Source organism: Chamaea fasciata, unplaced genomic scaffold (genome assembly GCF_029207755.1).
Source record: "Chamaea fasciata isolate MVZ Bird 193981 ecotype frontalis unplaced genomic scaffold, bChaFas1.0.hap1 SCAF_5, whole genome shotgun sequence".
Lineage (NCBI taxonomy): Eukaryota > Metazoa > Chordata > Aves > Passeriformes > Sylviidae > Chamaea > Chamaea fasciata.
The window spans coordinates 24,336,512-24,356,073 of NW_027094090.1; the positions used below are offsets into that span (position 1 = coordinate 24,336,512).

The following is a 19,562-nucleotide window of genomic DNA, read 5'->3' on the forward strand; positions in this document are numbered from 1 at the left end:
GCACTTATAGGATGTATCTTCTCTTCCAAACTGCCGAAATTAAATACTTTGTTCATTTAAAACTTTTACGCCTTTTTTCTCCTTTTCACACTGCTGTGCAGGCAGGCAGAAAAGAGAATGTTCTAAAAATTTTTTCTTCATTATGTTCCCTTCCAGAAGATCAACATCTCACTTCAAGGACTGCCTTTCTAATGCAGATTCTACAGTCAAGTATTTACTCTACTTAAACTCAAACTTTGGAAATTAACAGTGCTCTCGGGTTTGCTGCAAAGTAGTAAAAACCATATTAAGATCATGTCCAAGATTGGGGGAAAAAAACCCAAACCAAACCAAACCAAACAAACAACAAAAAAAAGTGAATTGAACAGGTTAGAGGTATGGGAATATAAAAGCATAAAAATCATCTGTAAAAACACCATTATTTTTCAAAGCTGTACTTTCAAATTTGGTCCTTTTCTCTACCCTGCATTACTTTAATTCTTCAGCATCCCTGATGTACAGGGTGGGGCACTGTGGCATTTAGCAAGTTGGGTTTTAATATGTCTTTACGGGATTCTTTTTATATCTCCTTATATAAGTAATCTTGGCAACAGTAAAAGCATGGCATTTTCTCTTTTCCTGATAAAAGGAACTGTCCTTCACAGTTAAAGCACTGCTATCGCCGGATATACATCTGTGAAAGAAGAGGTTAGTAAGCATTAAAATAGTCCACTGGGACTAGCTAATGCTTATCTGTGAAAGCAGCACTTACTGAAAAAATTATTTTCAATTTCCTTATGAAGGAAAAAATAATTCAAAACACTACAAGACTGTCTAGAAGGATAAGAAAAAGACTGAAAAGCAGCTAAAGGGATATTAGCAGAAATGATCAAAGTGAAACAATGAATCTAGCCTAATTTGTAGCTTTAAATGAAATAACGGATAGCTGTCAGAGTGACCACGTATATTTGGAGGGTGTGAAAGGGGGTTTGGGGGAGTTGTTTGTGGTTTTGTTTGTTTTTAAATAAAGGCAGAGCAGACAAAGTATCAGGGCTGTAGACAATGAGATGCCAAAACCATTAAAGCATTATGGGGTATTGATACAATTGGGATTTTTATTTTAAAGCCAAACCTTTTTCAAATTGCTTTAAAGACAATATCTGTGTACGTAGAAATAAAAACAAACCCAGGAACTCAGATTTCTGTGCGCCAGTGTCATGGAAAGCTCAAGAAGAAGATAGTGTGGAATAAAGTCAAATTTGCCACCTACCCATCTGTTTGGACAGCTACTCCTTTGGACATGGCTTTCAACTACTTGCAGTAAACTACAGCTTATATGACAACCAAAGAATGCTACCTACAAATGTGCTATTCACTCAGGCACACTTGTCTGCAGGCTTGTAAACACAGATATTACAGCTGCTCAAGGAAGGGCAAGAGTGATGTCAACTATAGCAGTGTGTGTGTATCTGTAACTGGAGACATGTGGAGATGTGTCAATTCTAGTCAATCTGGTCCTGTGGGGAGCTTCAAACTACTTCCTGAGAGAAAAATAGAGTATAACTAGACTACTAAGTCAGGCAACCCTTTGCAAAACATCTTTAGCCAAAGAATTGTAAAATACTTCGAAGAGGGAAGTGTTAAATGCAGAGACTACAGAGCAGGAAATAATACACCTCTATTGCCCTATGAAGCTTTTTTATTACCTTGACACCATTAATCCATTTTTATCTGCTTGTGCACGGGAACAGCTTTTGAATGTCAAGAAAATCATTCTGCCAGCAATATCTACTAGTTTCTCATCTGGGATGCCTAAAAATTCGTGTAATGAGGGTGGGCAGATATCCACTGCTAAAAGATGTCCAGAGGATCCACCTGATGGACCTTAGAAGGCTATCAATAATATAATATAGCACATAACATAACACAACCAGTGCTCCAGCACAGTCCTTCATCTCAATACAGAGCAAAGTACTCAGAAAAGTCTAGAGCAACTTTAGACTCCCTTCCCAAGGGAAAGGGAGTTACTTTATTGCTACTAATAGGTGACATTTTAACATGACTGTACTTTTAAAAAGGAGGAGTTCTTCTTTATTAAAACACTATTTTGTCCAGCACCCTCTGAATCCTACAGTAAGACTTCCTGTTGCTCTTGTGAAACACCTTCAGTTTGTATTAAGCTGTGTAATATGCACACATGATTTGTATACAGATTCCTATACTTAAAGTGATCACATTCTGCCTTACAGGGGATGGAGTTTACAAATGAGAGCCCAGTGAATGAACACGCGTATTGCTGTTGTGGTTTTGGGGCGGGGGGGTTGACCTACTAGAGAGCAGCAGCTTTGAAGAGAAGGACCTGGCAGTCTTGGTGAATGACAAATTGATTATGAGCTGATGGTGTGCCCTTGAGGCCAGGAGGGCCAGTGGTCACCTGGGGTGCATCGGGAGGAGTGTGGCCCGCAGGTCAAGGGACTTGGTCCTGGCCCTCTGCTCGGCCCTGGTGAGGCGACATGTGGAGCGCTGTGTTGAGTTCTGGGCTCCTCAGTTCAAGAGGGACAAAGAGCCACTGGAGAGGGTCCAGTGGAGAGCCACAAAGATCATTTGGGGTCTGGAGCATCTCTTTTATGAGGAGAGACTGCAGCAACTGGGCCTGTTTAGTCTAGAGAACACTGACGGGATCACATTGATGCATATAAATATCTCAAAGGAGGCTGTCAGTTGGATGGTGCCAGGCTCTTCTCAGTGGTGCCCAGTGACAGAATGAGGAGCAATGGCTAAGAACTAAAACACAAAAAAAGTTTCACCTCAACATAAGGGAGAACTTCTTCACATTGAGGATCATAGAGCACTGGGACAGGCTGCCCAGGGAGGTCATAGAGTTTCTCTCTGAAGACATTCAAACCCCACCTGTGAGGAGTTCCTGTGTCACCTGCTCTAGGTGACCCTGCCTTGTCAGGGAAGATGGACAAGAGGATCTCCAGAGGTCCCTCCCAACCCTAAAAATTCTGTGATTTACCAACATCACATTTTACTTCATTTTTAGTCATGTAATTACTGCTCAGCAGGTCTTGCAGTTACAGCAATGAAGCCCTTTCACAAGGTGTTTGCCCTTCCAGACAGGCTGTTCACAACAAAGCAAAAAGGAGCTAGCATAAAATATTTAGTGGATAGGAAATATTGCTGAATGACCATCAGCTTCCTCGACTGTCAGCAGTCACAAGTGCAAACAAGAGATTAGATACTGTAAATGGTTAATTCCTTGTTCTGAGGCTCTTAATGATTTCCCTCAGGGTGAATGTAGTTGAATAATTTATTTTAAAAAGAATTACTGTTAGACTTGCAAATATTGCTTCACTGTCACCGTCTGCCCCAATTATATATTTTTAATATGACAATTAATTTCAATTAATCAGGGTTTCTGATCTAAGGGACTCTGAAATCTGCTGTAATTTTTTTTGTTTTCCAATACATAAAACCAGAAAAAGACTGCCAGGGAAGTCAAGGGCAGATTTTTAAACCACAATTGATAATAGGTGAAAGGAATTCAAAAACATCCATTGTGATCTGCTATGCACAGCTGTTAAGTAGACCAAGAAAGGTGTATTTCATACATATAAATACAGGAAATATAATCAGAGTAAAAATATAATCATAACAAAACAACCCCAAGCCTTTTCAAGGTTTTCCTATCACTGCAACATCTGCAATCTGAATCCTCAAATGCAAGTTTTTGCTGTTGCCTATTCCAGGCCAGAAAAACTTCTGATCATGGAAAAACTCAGTTTGTGCTGTCCCAAAGACAGTAGTTTGATATCAAAGGTATGAGGGAAACTTTTCTGACACATCTGCATAATATTCAACTCAGAAGATAATTCACTGCACAACCATAATCAACAAAATAAGGCAATTCCTCAAAAGAAAGCACAGCACCATGCATTTTTTGCTTACCAAACTATCAACATCTATACTTGAGTTTACTGCCCACTGCAAGGTTCCCATGATGTTCATAGCCAAAGTAAGAATAATTCCAGCTGTACCTGGTCCATCACCTGTGGAGAGAAAAACACATTCAATTCCTATGCAAATAAAAAGCCATTAGAAAACAGAAAATTAGCATGTATATCTTAAAATGCATATTCATTCTCTCTCCTCTTTTATTTTGTGGAGAAAATATGGATTTTTTAACCATAAAAAGGACTGAGAGCTAAATCAAGTTAAACCCCTGTCTTTGGCACTGAACTCACTAGAAACCTTAATCTTGCTTGGCAGAAGAAAAAGTTCAGTCTTAACCTGTTCTTAACAGAATCAGGTTTCTGCAATCTTGATTAGACTTTCCTTTTTTCAACACACATGAATCTGTGAAATTACTCTTATCTAACAAAAACACCACATACAGCTAACAACTTTAAAATTCAAAATGGCTTACGATTTCATTTCTTTGACAAATAGAAGATAATCTCCCTAGTGTTTCAATAAGATGCAGATGTAAATTTTTTTGCTTTAATTGTCAGCTGTAACAAGGATGGGATTTTCCATTATGACTTCATATAATACAATATAAGCATTTAAACTACCACACTGGTTTTTTAACCTCAGTACGTGATAAACGGAATTGAGAATTTAAGCCAAATGCCTTTCTATGATTTCTCCATTCCTTATATAATTCTCCTCAATAAACCTCCTCCTGTTTTTCTTATAGACATCTCATTATATAAGTAAATATAAAAGTAAGCAATAAAAGCAAAATATTCCTTGCAAAAGTTGATAGATTAAGAAAGGGAATTTTGTGTTGCTCCAAGGCCCTATTATTTATAACAGTAAAGTTTATAAAGGTGGCAAGATGAAAAATTTTAGTATTTTTTAAAAGTGTTTCTAACTCATTTTCTCCAGTAAAACATCCAGGACAACTAACACAAGAAATTATTTTCCTAAGAACCCCAAACTACTAAGGACACAGAGTGAGAAATGAGAAGGACAACAAGGAACACAGTTTCCCAAGAATGGAAGGGGAACTAGAAGTCTCCTAAGCAACCAAAGTACTGTAGGTGCCTATTTTTGTGTGGTGTCTCCTTCTGTAAGAAGAGCTAGAGCTCCTTCTACAAGAAACAGAGGATAGCATTTCATAAACTATACAAATCTACAAATATTTGATAAATTTCAAGCTCTTATATAACTCCTTTTCAACACTGAAGTACAGCTGAAAGAAATTTGAATATTGTTGGATTTTAAAACCTCCTCTATAAAATCATCAAACTCTTGTTCATCATCAACCATAGTACTGAAACTGCATACAGATCCTGCATGCAAAATTCAGTGTAAAACTCGGAGAGGTAGAACTATGTCTAAACATAACAGAAGCATAGAGGATTAAAAAAACCTGTATTTAAAGTAATCTCTAGCTGAATTTTTCCACAGAAAGAAATTATTAACATTATTGGGACATCATACTCCTAATTTTTGCTAGTTTGAGGCTGGCTACACCCGGCAAATCATGGGTATCACTTCAAACACAAGTGAGATATAGTGTGATTCTCATTCATATACTGTGTTTACTAGGAGTGGTGAGTCAGGTGAGTAGTTTTTCAGGGAATTTTGAATAGAATTTGCAAAGCTCCACATAGAAAAATGGATCAGTGGGTTGGGAACTAAAGAACTGGATGAAAATTTCTCCTAATAGTGTGGGTCTTAAAAGATTATTAAAACTTTTCATGTCTTAACCATTTGCAAATGAGAGGAATATTATCTTCTATTTACTAAAAACCTTTGAGCTATACAGGTGTGATCAACATCCAAGTTTCTGGGAAAAGTAATTTGTTTCAAGCACATGAGATAATTTTGCAGCAATTACAATCAAGAAAATGAAAGTTTTGTCCCTTCAGTTACTATTTTCAGATTAATCCCTTTAATGAGTCCTCTACAATATCAGACTGCAGGTAATAATGGTGTTACTTCTATTTTAATTAAATTGTGTTTACTATTACGACATACTTAAATCAATGACTCCAATGTATGCTAAGTTCCACAACAGTTTATTTCTCTCAGAAGTTTCTAAAGCTTTGCTGTTAAAAAGAAGCAGCAGACTTCCATTTCAGTTTTTGGGTAAAGTTACCATACCTGTAGTTATGATAGAGATAAATGCCACAGCAACAAAAAAGACAACAAAAATGATTTCTATCCTCATCTGGAACCAGCGCAGTGTTGACAGGTAGAGGAACCAGTTTGCCGTGTGCAGGTTCAGAGCTTTGTGAAATAAGGTCTCAAAATACGGCTGCCGCCCAAAAGCCCTCAGTGTCCACAGCCCTTTTAAGCTTGTAACAAGGTGGGTGAAAATTGGACTCCGAGCTGCAAAGTGTTTAAATTAGAACAACATAACATGCATGAGCAAATGCCTTTGATATAATGCAAATACCCCTCCATGCTCTACCTCACAGCAGCGTTAACTACTGCCAGTGTGTGGCCAAACTACATGACTGAAGTAATCCTAACGAAGCACAGACAACAACACTTTTGGCAAGAATGGCTTGAAATTACATTCAGTGTATTGACAGGAAGGAATCACAATAATTCTTCATAGTTAGCACGTAACTATTTGTCTCATATCTGCCTGGGGAAGCTCCTGGCCTTCTGTAGGTCAGCACAAGAGAAAGGCTGCTCCTCCCCAGCCAAAATTAATTCCTGCAATTTTGATAACTCCATTACATGAAGCTTTCTCAGCATAGGCAGACTACTTTAATGCTCCGGATTCAACCACACTGACATGGTAATTTTAGGCAGATCTTGCATTACATAAAAAGTGGTGAGCCAGTGCTGGATCCCTGTGAACATCAAAAAATTTAAATTTAGATCTGAAGAACTCCAGAATTACATTTAGTAAAAGGGAAGAGGATCACCACTAGTTAAGATTCAGAATTGAATTTGCTGAGGATCTGCCAGTTTGCTGCAAAGCCAGGCAACAGTGCATGGTCTGCAAATTTACACTTCCCAATGAGGTTTTCGTTTTTATTTGGAATATTTTAGTCTCTTAACAGGGGGAGGGGATGGAAATTTAATCAAATAACCTATTCAGAAACAAGAGCTCTTTGTGATCAAGATATATCCATTAAAAACTTTTCTTACAAAGAAAAAAACTCAAAGGGTGCATATCAATTCTGACCACAATTTTGCAAGTTACATTTATTCTCAAGAAAACTGTATGTCAGGATTTCATTTGTTTTCAGCTGCAGTGGTGATAAAGCCCATCTTTTAAAAGGCCTTTTTAATTGCTCTTTGGCAGCGGAGCACTCTGTATTGGCTGGACCAGTAACAGCCCCGGCTTTAAGGAGATATGTGTTCTGCTCCCAAAGACAATGTCATCTTGCAAGAGAAGACGCAAAAAAGAGGAGAAAGGGTAAATCACTTCTCAATTGATTTGTTGTGGATTTAAAAGTCTACCAATTTTTCTGCTCCTACCTTCAGATTCCAGTTGTTTCAGCTGCTGAGAAGTGTGGAGGAAGTATGCCCTTAACAGAATAAAGGCTGCTATCACAGGCACTGATGCCAGGAAGATGTAGGGTTCTAATATTGAGACTACTGTTATAGCGCCAATCACAATCAGTATTAACTGTAGAATGAAAGAAAAATACTATTGATATAGTAAACTTGTCATTTTATAGACTAGAGATTGGTGATGAATCTCCTTCCTACGGCAACTATGTATTGTTTCAACAGACATAAAGTGCTCACCTAAGAAGATTTGCAGCTGAGAACAAACCTCCATGAAAAGATAATGAATAACTTGGACTAGATCCATAACCTGTTGCAAAAAGCTGCCATCTAATAGATGGAAGAAGTGTTTTCTGTAATGCAATCAGTATTGTAGGCTTCTAAAATACGAAGCCACACAAAAACAATAGCAGCTCTTCACTCAAAATTGTGAGAATGACACTTGAAATATCTGCAGACACCTACCAAACCTACCGGTGCTATCCCTGTCTTGTCTGGACTAGGTGTTCAAGACTGTCAGGAGCTGAGTGACAGTCTTCTGCAGGTTCTGGGCAAAGCACCCTTGCTGAGGATCAGAAAAAGTGGGAAGTTGTACCTCTTTGCTTGCTCAAGGGACTGTAACTCATATACGAAACGAACACTCCTGCTTGTCCTGATCAGAAGACAGGAAATAAATTGTACGAGAAATGGTGGTATGACAAATTAACAGTTTCAGGAGAAATAAAAAGGTATTTAAAGGTGTCAGATGACAAAAGCAACAAAATTGCTTCAGAGTTAATTGATTTTAACCTACTAGAGACTACTACCATCTTAAGACCTCATCCTAGTAGCTCCAGACAGAATCAGCTAAATCTGGTCTTGATCTTTACTCTAGAAGAGACTTAAGCAGGTAGGCAGGTTTTGTCTCATGTCGAAATCTAAAGAAACTTAAGTATACTAGTGTACACAGAATAGCAAAATTCTGCTTTGTATCAGGGTGCTACATCTAGCACTAAACAACTTCTTCACACTGCCAAGTTACCAACATAAACCACCTGCAAATGGACAATTTGGACAAAATTATGAACACTGCATTGAAACATCACTGCAAATGACCAGTCAGCAAAGAAGCAGATGGAAAGCAAAACTAATTTCACATTAGGAAGAAACCTGCAGTGGGTGCTTTTGCTACTACATCCATATAAACTCAAGGAAGCATTTAAATTCCAAGTATTTCAAGTCAGAGGTCTTTCATGAACAGGCAAGCACATTCTAAGTTTCCTACCACTTTTTCTTCATCAGAAATCTGAGCAATGCAATAGCTCAGATTATATAAAAAAATATTATATCACATTATATCAAAAAAATTACAGCTGAACTAGCTAAAGGAGGAATGGCTTTGAACTGAAATAGAGCAGGCTTAGATTAGATATTAGGAAGAAATCCTTTACTGTGAGGATGGTGAGGCATTGGAATAGGTTGCCCAGAGAACTTGTGAATGCCCCACTCCTGGAAGTGTTCAAGGCCAGCTTGAAAGGGACTCTGAGAAACCTGATCTCATGGAAAGTGTCCTTTCCTGTGCAGGGGAGTTGGAACTAGATGGTCTTCAATGTTCCTTCCAGCCCAAATGATGTTATGATCCTATGAGTTCTTTCACTCTTTTCCTCATTTCTCTTAAAGGAATGTGTGGATTACGCTTTGTGCAGGCTGTTTAGCACTGGTCTGCAGCAATGCAAGAATGGATTTGTGTTTACTCATTACTTCAAACTGCAGAAATTAGTAACACTTGTATCTCTCTCTAATCGTTAAAAAGCAAATGAGCTATTCAAGGGATATTGAGCCGAGTTATACAGTTCTCACATTACTTGAGATTACAGTCACTCAGTGACTGTTGTAATTCCCGTTTCTGTCATTTACTCAAATTTTGTAAAGGTCGTCATGATGCCATATTTTTCTAACTGCTGGTCCCACAGTTATTTCACTAAAAAGTTGAAAATGAAAATTTGTGCTATCTCATAAACTCCTAAGAAAGCCTAAAGTCAGACAGAAGATGATATTTTCTCTAAAAAGGCAGAAACAAAAATCTAAACCACAAGCCCACGGTATTGGCATATAGTTGAGGAATGACAGCAGAGGGCTCATGCAGCCCAGTTCAGTGTCTCAAATGCTGTGCTTTCAGCCCTGGGACAGAGGCCAGATGGTGAGACATGTTCCACTGTTTCCCAGTTTGAAAAATGCAGGTGGTAGCAGACAAAGCAACTCAGCAAGTGTTCAGGGTTGCAATGACTGCAACAGCCAGTAAGATTAACCAACAGGAGTTTATCATTTAGAGGAAACCAGTCATGGTCACAGGCATAAACTTTCAGTGAGCTCACTATGAACTTTTGTGTGAGATTATATTCAACAAGCAGTATGTGCCAGAAGCTTCTCACATGAAGGATCTCCAAGAAACAAGGACTGGTTGAAAAAACTGGGTTTAGCCTTAAGAGAGGGCTTAGGGGGTCTCATCACTTTGTATCTGCTGGTATTTATTATACTTATATAAATTATAAACGTTTCTGTACATTGCATGCAGTTTGTTATTATTTATATAATTAAAATATATTCTGTTTATATAAATACTAGTAGGTACTTCTTGTGGACCATATGTGCTTGAGCCACATTCTTTTCAATGGCATATACTGGGAAGATAAGAGGCCATGTGCACATGCTGAAATGCACAAAGTTCCACTTAAACATAAGAAAAAGCACTTTTCGCATGGGGAAGGTCAAACACTGGAACACATTTCTCAGACAACTTGGAGATATCCAAAACCAAGCTTGGCCTTGAGCAACATCCTCTAGCTGAACCTGCTTTGAACAGAGGGGCTGGAGGGGTTCCAGGTCCTAGGTCCAACATCCCTTCCACATTCTGTGACTCTTCAACAATCATCAGAAGGAATAAGTCCTATCTATAACTTCTCTGTATCTTTCAGAGGAATCTGACTTTGTTCATTAGCAGAGTCAATGGAAGTCTGAATCTATGGAGGACTACAAGAGATTGTGAATGAATGACTGTTAAAGTTATTCAAAATGGTGGGTAGGTTCTTTAGCAGAAGAACCTGGAAAGGCAGGTCTAGAAGCCTCTGCAGTTGAGACTGAGGAGAGAGAGGTGAATCTATGGGACAATAGGTTATAGCTAAACCTCTGAAAGACATCAGAACAGAAAAGCCAAATGCTGGGATATTCCTTATTCTTGAAAACATGAAAAACTAGCCAGTTTCTTGTAGAAAGTTTGAAATGTAGAGACAGACTAATTAACATGCTTCTGGAATAACATCCCCATGGTAGATACAAGATATCTGAAATAAAATGGTCATATCAGAAAAAAGAGCAGTGACTCCTGTTCGCCCTGAAGATTATACTATTGATTCAGATACTCTCAATGTCCATGTTTACTCATTCAGCAAGTCCTTGTGACAACAGCAGGACATGAAGTAAAGCTGTCATGTACTTGAACCTCTTCATGTTGAGCTGCACTGGCCCCTCTGAAGTCATGAGTCAAAGCTATCAATTACAAAGATGTAGGGAAAGAAATTCTGTCTTTATCAGATCATTTTGCTGGTAGGGACCATAAAGCAGGCAAACTCACACATGGAGATAGGCAATCTGTACAGCAAAGTGTTTGGGCTGATTAAGTTGGGCCTATATCACCTTAATATTGTAGAGAGGAACAGGAGCACCAGGGAAGATTAGCTTCCTTATTTAAAATGTTATGGAAACCAGTTTTATCTAAGGAAAAGCTGGAATTTCCATAGAAGATAAAGGAACAGAAAAGTTAAGAATATATTCAACAGAAGACAAATAAACTAAGGATGATGTTAGAAAACTGGGAATAGAAGAGCTAAAGGAGGGGAAGTTATGAAAGTGACTGAATGCAATGAAAGAATAGTATTAAAAAAACAGTAAACTTGAGCCATGATAACAGGAAGAAACTAAGGAATGCCCTTTATGACCTACAGTTGAGTCTGGGCAGCAGCAGGGATACTTGTCCTCTAAGGGTCTGCAGGGCAAAAATATTTTTGAGCCTGAGTAGTAAGAGTGATTTGCATAAACAGTGGAGGTAAGTACATGTAGAGACAAGTACTCAAAAATGAAACAATAAAGCTGACCTACAGGATAAACACCTACACAGATACATAGATTGGAAAAAAAATTAATATTATTTCTTTTACAAGATATACAGCTGAAATATCACATTGCTATAAGACAGCAAAAGTTACAACTTTTATTCTACAAACCTGAATGAAGTCAAATACTGTAAGTGGAAGTAAGTCATCCAATACTGCTGTATCTTTTGAGAATCTGTTAAGCATACCACCTATGGTTAAGAAAAAAAAGTCAAGCATTTTAGTAATCCCACATTTATTACTTTACAAAAGGTACAAGTTTTTCTGAATACAAAATATTAAGTATAAGATTTTTTCAAGTACAAGCAATTCCATTACAGTTTAGTGGAGCTACAGTTTCTGTCCCCCTGGAGGAATTCAGCTACACAATTTCTGTTTCAGCTCTTGGAAAAAAAAAAGCCAGGGAAATATAATTTTAAAAAAAGAAACAACTAAAAGGTGCAGAAAACAGAGGCACAAAGCATAAGGTCAGTACCCCTTATTCAGCAGGCCCTGCTGACACACAGGTAATTTCCACACCAGCATTTGCATGGGTTTGTTTGCAACCTGTTTCTTAATTTCTGAGTAGAATTACTGTATTAAACATCATGTAACAACAAAGCTAAGAATGTAAGGGAAAATGAAGGAGAAACTCATTGTTGTATCATCATTTAGCAGTGTCTCCTATAATCTAGCACTTATCAGTAAGAAGCATAGGAGATAGGAATTTCAGGTACAATAGGAGATGGAACTTGTTGCACCAGTTATATAATGAGCTTTATATCAACTCCCAAATTTGAATATGCATACCATCATTCACTTTAACTGATGTTTTATGCCATTTTAGTAGGACTATTCATAAAAAAGGCACTATTTATCATCCATATCTGATTCCTTGTCACTCACGACACAGCTGACAATATCTTTTCTATTGCAGTTTTTGACAAAGTCTATTCTTTAGAAGTTATTATACTTTTATTGCCTGGAACAGTTAACAGTTTATTTTCTCCAAATTTCTTTCTTACAGGGTGATATTTCAGAATCAGAATTGACAACTGAAACATGTCACACTCAAGTGCAATCAAGCTTCATTAAAAGATTCACAAATTACCTTATGTGGCAAGCTTCTAACATTCCACTTGACTGAAAATGTAAATGGAAGGCAACACTGTCCTTCAACAGAATGAAAACCATCTAATTGAAATTAAATGCATAGATGAGTCAATCTCAGTTACCTGCTTTCCAAGAGTTGAAGGTTGACATAGGTGCATGAAGAACTGCATGCACCATCTTTTGATGAAGAGTTTTAGACACTGTTATAAGTGTATGCACAAGGGGCAAACCTCTGAAGATTCCCATAGCAAGCAGGGTATCTGCCACACCCACATAGATGTAAATGATGTAGTAGCTGCTAGTGTCAGTGACAATCACAGCAGGTTTGTCAGAGGTGCTGTTTTCTGACTGAGTTGAATTTGCCTTCAAAGCTGTCCTGTGTGATGGAAATTAAAAATAAATGCATTACTGGAAACTGTGTGCTTTTTCTCTTTTATTTACTAAACAAAACCAAACAGTACTCCAGTGTCCACTTGTTTTAAAACTGTGCTAATGGTTAGTTATAGATATTTCCAGTCATTTTTAAAATATTGTCATGTATGTATGAAACATAAATTATTAATTGCTCTGGTAAATTACTCTTGCAAATCTACTGCCTACTTAATCACTGACAAACCAAACCTAATCCAGGAAAATACACCCACTTCTTTTAAACAGAAAAATTAGTTTAAATCTTGAAAAAACTGAATTCTTATGGAAGTAAAATTCTTTAAGTATACTATAAAAAGCAAAGCCCTTGGTGACTTAATGTAGTCGGAAATCAACATAAATCACTCCGCCTCCAGTCAAACCCACATCACCATATGCTCCTATACTCAAACACACAGACACATTGCTGCAGGACAAAAACAGGGATTAAAAGCATTAACCCAGGAAAAGCCACTGACTTTTCCCTGCTCAGTATGTTTTAACCTTCAACTGCTGACCCTGTAACTTCTGGGAATCCTTCATAGATGAGCAATGGAAATTTTACAAATGGGGTCCTACAGAAACTGCTCCCTTAAAATGCTCCCAAGCAAGTCTTCCCCAGCACCTCTCAATCACAGTATATTGAAGATAATCAGGTCCATGCATCCCTAGAGTGAGCTGATCCAGGAAAATCTTGCACACACTACTGTGTACTCAATAACAAGGCATAAACCATTCAACCATTAGCACTTACAGATGTACCAGATACCACCTAAACAAGGTATTTAGATCATCCATCTATGGACCATTTTGTTGACAAGAAGATAGTGATTATCCACATAGAATTTGGGCAGAATTTATTCACTATTTACAGAAAAAATAATATAAGGGATACCCCAGTTTCTCAATAAATTATCACCACTACTTACTTTTGAAGAAACCATACCCCACCAAGAGAAGCTACTACCTATGACCAAAGAAAACAGAGTCAGATTTTGTCTTAGCACTTTATATAATTTTTCTCTCTTATCTTTTTTTCATTGACTTTATACCTGTTTTTAGAAGGAGCATAACAAATGGGTGGAAGTCAAACTTACTTGAAGCACAAACCTTGTAATATCTGCTTCTCTCTCCACAGAAATAATTTAGTGCAACCCACCAGGAAAGCTACATTTAGACTTGTATTACAATCAGGCTCTCACATGCCTAAATATTCTTGTATTGTTTTTTACCATACTATTAACAAAGGCTTGCTAATGCCTTCCTACTGATAACTGTATGCCTTAACAAATTTTAAGTTTTAAAGATTAATATTTTTAATAACCCTACAAGAGTTAGTCTCTCAGTATCTTCAAAGGCATCTATTGAAATATGAATTTCAAACCTTTAACATTATTATTTTTGTATTGTTTTTCTTGCTAGCTGGTATCTACCTTTGGTATATTCACTTGACTGATATTGCTTTGCTCCTTAGTTTTACATAATTTCCCACATAATCTATTGTAATATTTTTAAAATGTAGAATTAAACCCTTTTTATTGTGAGATGATTCAGCCTTCAACAAGAATTTAGTCTGTAATATATTCTTCTCTGTCCACCAAGATACTGGAAATCTTCATCTGGTCTATCACATTTTAATTTGCTCTGTTCCTGATTATGATAATTTTTCTAAGGGTTTAAACAGTTTTTACATTTTCTTCCCGTATATCTTTACGTCATTTGTACAGAAATGTATTGTGGTAATCTCCAACACATAACTGAAGTTGTTCCTTTGGGAGCCACTAACTTTTGCAGGTCTTACAGTAAATAACTCAAGATTGACCATGATAGTCCTGAATTTAAGTATTTGTAAGAATCAGGCTTCTTTCACCATAAAATTTTTACATGTCCTAACAGAATTCTGTTGTCATCTTGACTCCTCACAACAGAGGAGTTTTTTCAGCCATGAACATGATGGCAGGTAACATTGCCACAGAATAGTTTCACAGAAAAGCCTTTCTCTGTGTTTCCTTCCAAAACTGCTCTTCTTGCAGCTCAGCATCCCTGGTTTCTGGGTATTACATCCATGAGACACAGTTTTGAGCTGCTTCAGTGAGCTACACACAACATACACCTCTCAAACCTAGGAGATATGTGCAGTTGATGTCCTATTGATGGTCACCTGTATGGACTCACCCTGGAACCTGAAATCAATCCATTCAAAATCTAAAAAAGCATCTCTAGAATTTCCACCATAGTCCCACTCAGATCTGAAGGGTGTGAAAACACCACTTTCAATTTACCTGGGTATTCATCACTAGCCTCTCTTCATTGTCTCAGCTTGGAAGGGTACAAACTGTTAGCACAGGGCACATAAACACTTGGCACGCTATTTCAGCTTACACACACAGAGGTTTGCTCAAGACTGGGCTGCAGCTGGATATCTTCCAGCCCATTCATTTGCCAATAGGCTTTTACTTCAACAATAGTCACACTGGAAAGTTTAAGTTGTATGGAAACATTCTTTGTCATAAGATTTTTTTCAGTTAGAAGACAAGGCTTTTGAACTGTTTAAAAAACATTTAGTCGAAAACAGAAGCAAAAATGTGCAATCAGCATTAGAAATATATGCTGAATACACAGGAATAAATCTGATATACCTTAAAATTAAAATTTCCTTTGCCTCTAAAGCTCACATGCAGCTTTGCTGTTGTTTACACAGCCATTCTCCACTACCATGAAAATAAAACTTACATGATAAGAAGAGTTACGCATCTAAATACTGTTTTGCTTATGGAGTCAGTTCAAAAAATTAGGATGTTAAACTAGATCTAACCTTCAGGATTTATTCCTGGTCCAAGAGAACTAACTTAAATCACCTGCAATATAACATTAGTGTAAATTCAGAATACCGTGAGTCGCATTTTTCTCCAGCTATGATGATACTAGAAATTTGAGTCGCACTGCAGAATTGCTAAAAACCCTTTGCTGACAATCAGCCAGAAACTAGCCCTATATTCTTAATGGACTCTGCATTCAGTTCATGTTGAAAAATACCAAGAGAAGTTGGTACCATATTTTATAAACTGACATATGAATACAGTCTCGTTGATTTCCCACTATGAAACATCTGCCTTCCCTTTGAAAAACATTTGATTTAGGATATTTACTGTAGAAGAAAACATTAAGAGGTGCTCTATGCTAAAAGTCTTTCCTAAATTGAAAGACAAGACAAAAAAGCCGACAATTTCTGATATATGATAAACACTCAAATGTCCACAAACAGCCAGAAGTCCTTCAGTACTTTTTCTGGTGTTTTACACCATCCTTGGAAAAAAATCTTGTCTGCATGCTGCAGGAATACCCCTTCCATCTTTAACGGCCACCACAGGCATTCAGCACTCTGCCTTACTCACCACTCTTCTTTCACTAGGAGCAAAGCTAGTAACTCATTTTTCAAAGCAATTTTCCAGAATTTATGTATGTGCTCATCAAAAAATATTATGGCAATTATTGTTGTTAACTCCCTAAGGCTCTACAAAGGCAATTTTTTAATGTAAAATGGAAGATTATTCAACTGTGAACAAGAAACTGGAATAGGGCAATAATTCTTATTTATGGTACCACATACCAGAAAATAACCTGGATAATTTGAGAAGAAGGGTCTTTTGCTGCTGTGCACTAGCCACTAACTTTGGTGAAGAAATGCTCTTCTAAGCAGTAGAAAAGTCACTGCAATTTATTTTAGCAGCTGTTGCCAATAAGTGATACATACAAGAGCCTATGTCTTGATGCTTTATCCATTTTCACAGAGACCAGTTTGAACAGACACTATTTGTTGCAACATGACACCAAGCACAGATTTTCTTACCTCAAACAAGAAGACAGTCACACACAAAATCAGAACAAAAATCAAGTTTTTGTGGATAGTAACGTATCTGAAATAGGTATTCCATGTAGTAACAGTACCCATGCTCTCAGCATCATCACTGAAGCACTCCTGCCAAAAAATCAGTAAAATAATAGTAAGAATGCTAATGATATCTCTGTATGACAATTTCTGATACAAGAAAGCAGAAAAAATGATAGCAAACTCACTGCAAATAATTGAGCTGAAGCAGTAAATTTGATATGGCAGTAAAGTTGATGATGGCTAGAGAGGAAGGTACTGACTGATTGAGTCACTTTTGCTATAAAAATACAATCAAGAGATTATTTGAAATTTTCAAACAACAGTGAGAGAAATTGAGATTTGTCTGGCACTACAAGAATCAAAAACTATAAATCAATAGCTATTTTCTTTCAATGGAGAATTATTATTTTGAGTTTAGAGTAAATTTGTAAGCACTTTGAGATTTTTTTTTTCTGTTGAGTTCAAAAGAAAAAATGGGTAATGCTTCAGCAAACTATGAATTTAAATTTTCCTTGGACATCTGTTTCCATCTAGGAAACCCCCCAGAAAATTTTCCTATCCTGAGAAAATCATCTGTCAGTTCTGAAAATGCAAGTAGTCTATTGTCATCAATTGAAACTACTAGAAAAAAACAAATCTTGGTCCAGTTTTTTGTATAAAACTCAACCTTCTGGTTTTTTTCTGCACATTCATAAAACCAGAGTAAAATCAAGCTTACTCCTCCATTCATTATCTGCATCAGGACACAAGAACTAAGCAGTCTGGCAAATCTATCAAATTTTATCAAATTCCAGTTTCAAAAACTGTGCTAGTACTTCAAATGTATATTATTTTTTCCAGGAGCCTTAATGTCTCAGAAGTGAATTTTATATAAATGCTTTAAAACAATGTTTTTCCAATGTATGGTTTCAAATATCATTTTATCATAAGTAACCTGAAGGGTAAAGTGCAGGAGATGTAAATTCTGTATTGAAGTTCTCCACAGATAGCACTCAAAAATGAACAAAAAATAAGGCAAAATAAATTTTTGAGGATTTCAAGAAGACACTTGAGTTTAAAAAATTTCACAGGTATTGAAAAAACATATTCCACAGAGAAACGCTGCATTAAGAAGGAAATAGTCAAGTAGAAAACCAGATGAGGAGCTTATTACTCTAAATCATCACCCCAACCAAACCCAAGATGAATTCAAATCAAAACACACACCTTCAAATCCTCTTCACTGATTTCATCAGTTATGTCCAAGACACTGTCTCGAGACACACGCCTAGTGTAGATATCTATCTCAGAAGACAAGTTTGTCTGAGGCACCATAGACATTTTCCGAAACGTTGTGCTTCCCTTTTTGGAAAAGTTTGGTCCGTAGTTGACAGAGGTGCTGGTCATCAGGTTGAGCACCGACTGCCTCCTCCTCTGCCCTTGCAGCAGGTGGTCAGCCTTGAGCATGCCAGTCCTCAGCAGGGCCACGTCCCCCTGCTCCAAGTCAGGAACCAGCGAGAGCCTCCTCTCTGTCGGGTCACTGTGGCCATCGTCTATCCCATTGACCTGCACCCCGTTCTTCTGCACTACTGAGAACTTCCTGTTTGCATTAAGGGGGTTAATAATTATGGAGTTCTTCCTTTTGTCATTAAAATCTGATTTTTGTTGAAAAGATTGCTTCTTTATTTCATTGCGTGATCCCATGCCTTCTCCTTCAATGGAAAATCGTCGGAGAGTCTCGGTAAGGATGGAATTTCTTCTCTCTGCACTGAACTGATCAAAAGAATCAAATCCCATCAGCTCTGAGCTGAAGTCTGGCCGTTGACCCTGAAGTTCAGAAAATGTTCCATAGAAATAGCAACTCCCTTCATGTAAGATTAATATTTTGTCAGCAATCTTTAAGTGTTCCAATTTTGAAGTAACCAAGATCCTAGTTTTATTTGCCATCAGCTTGCACACACAGCTGTAAAAGATGAAAATGTGAACAGTTAGACTTTTTTGTTCTCATGATTAAATTATGATTTTATCCCTTTCACTTTCAATTTGCTTTTACCTGCCCTGTTCCCAGTATGAGCAGCCTTGAGTGCTCCCTCAAACTACAGAGGAGGTGGTAAAGCTGAGATGTGTAAAGGGTGACTACTTTATCCCAAGAACCAAAAAAGGGGCAAAATTTAATAATTTTCATGTCAATCCAAAAAGCACAGTTCATCCTGAAGTATTTATTTTAGCTTAGGGTTACTCAGATCTGTTGATCTGAGATTTAAGAGTATTACTCCAATATCAAAACTTCAGAATTACAGTGGCTGAAAAGCTCACGGATGGCAGTGTGTATCCTTACTGTTTGCATCCAAAGGACAAGCAAAAAGTATCTGACTTGAGCCAACCTGCTGCCAATCTTCAGCAGGCAGTTTCAGGTGGTTTAATATTCAGTGATAAGAAAAACGGGTCAAAATACAGTTTTTTGTAAAAAATCACACCTGCAAAGCAGGTAATTGTTTTAAAGTGAAAGTCTTTCTGATACAAAGACATGTCAGATGTAAAGCCACACAGACTGGGAGTACGAGATTACAGTAGGCTCA

The 19,562-nt window shown here is 37.4% G+C and overlaps 1 protein-coding gene across 1 annotated transcript in view; it reads right to left on the bottom strand.

Annotated features, from left to right (window-relative positions):
• Positions 1-19,562, bottom strand: part of CFTR (CF transmembrane conductance regulator) — an 86,409-nt gene that overhangs the window by 19,959 nt on the left and 46,888 nt on the right. The window contains exons 14-21 of the mRNA XM_066183045.1: positions 18,211-18,946; positions 16,963-17,091; positions 14,042-14,079; positions 12,827-13,080; positions 11,724-11,803; positions 7,432-7,582; positions 6,097-6,324; positions 3,931-4,031 (exon numbers count right to left, since the gene is read on the bottom strand). Coding sequence (XP_066039142.1) covers positions 3,931-4,031; positions 6,097-6,324; positions 7,432-7,582; positions 11,724-11,803; positions 12,827-13,080; positions 14,042-14,079; positions 16,963-17,091; positions 18,211-18,946 — 1,717 coding nt within the window. The remainder of the gene's footprint in view (positions 1-3,930; positions 4,032-6,096; positions 6,325-7,431; positions 7,583-11,723; positions 11,804-12,826; positions 13,081-14,041; positions 14,080-16,962; positions 17,092-18,210; positions 18,947-19,562) is intronic.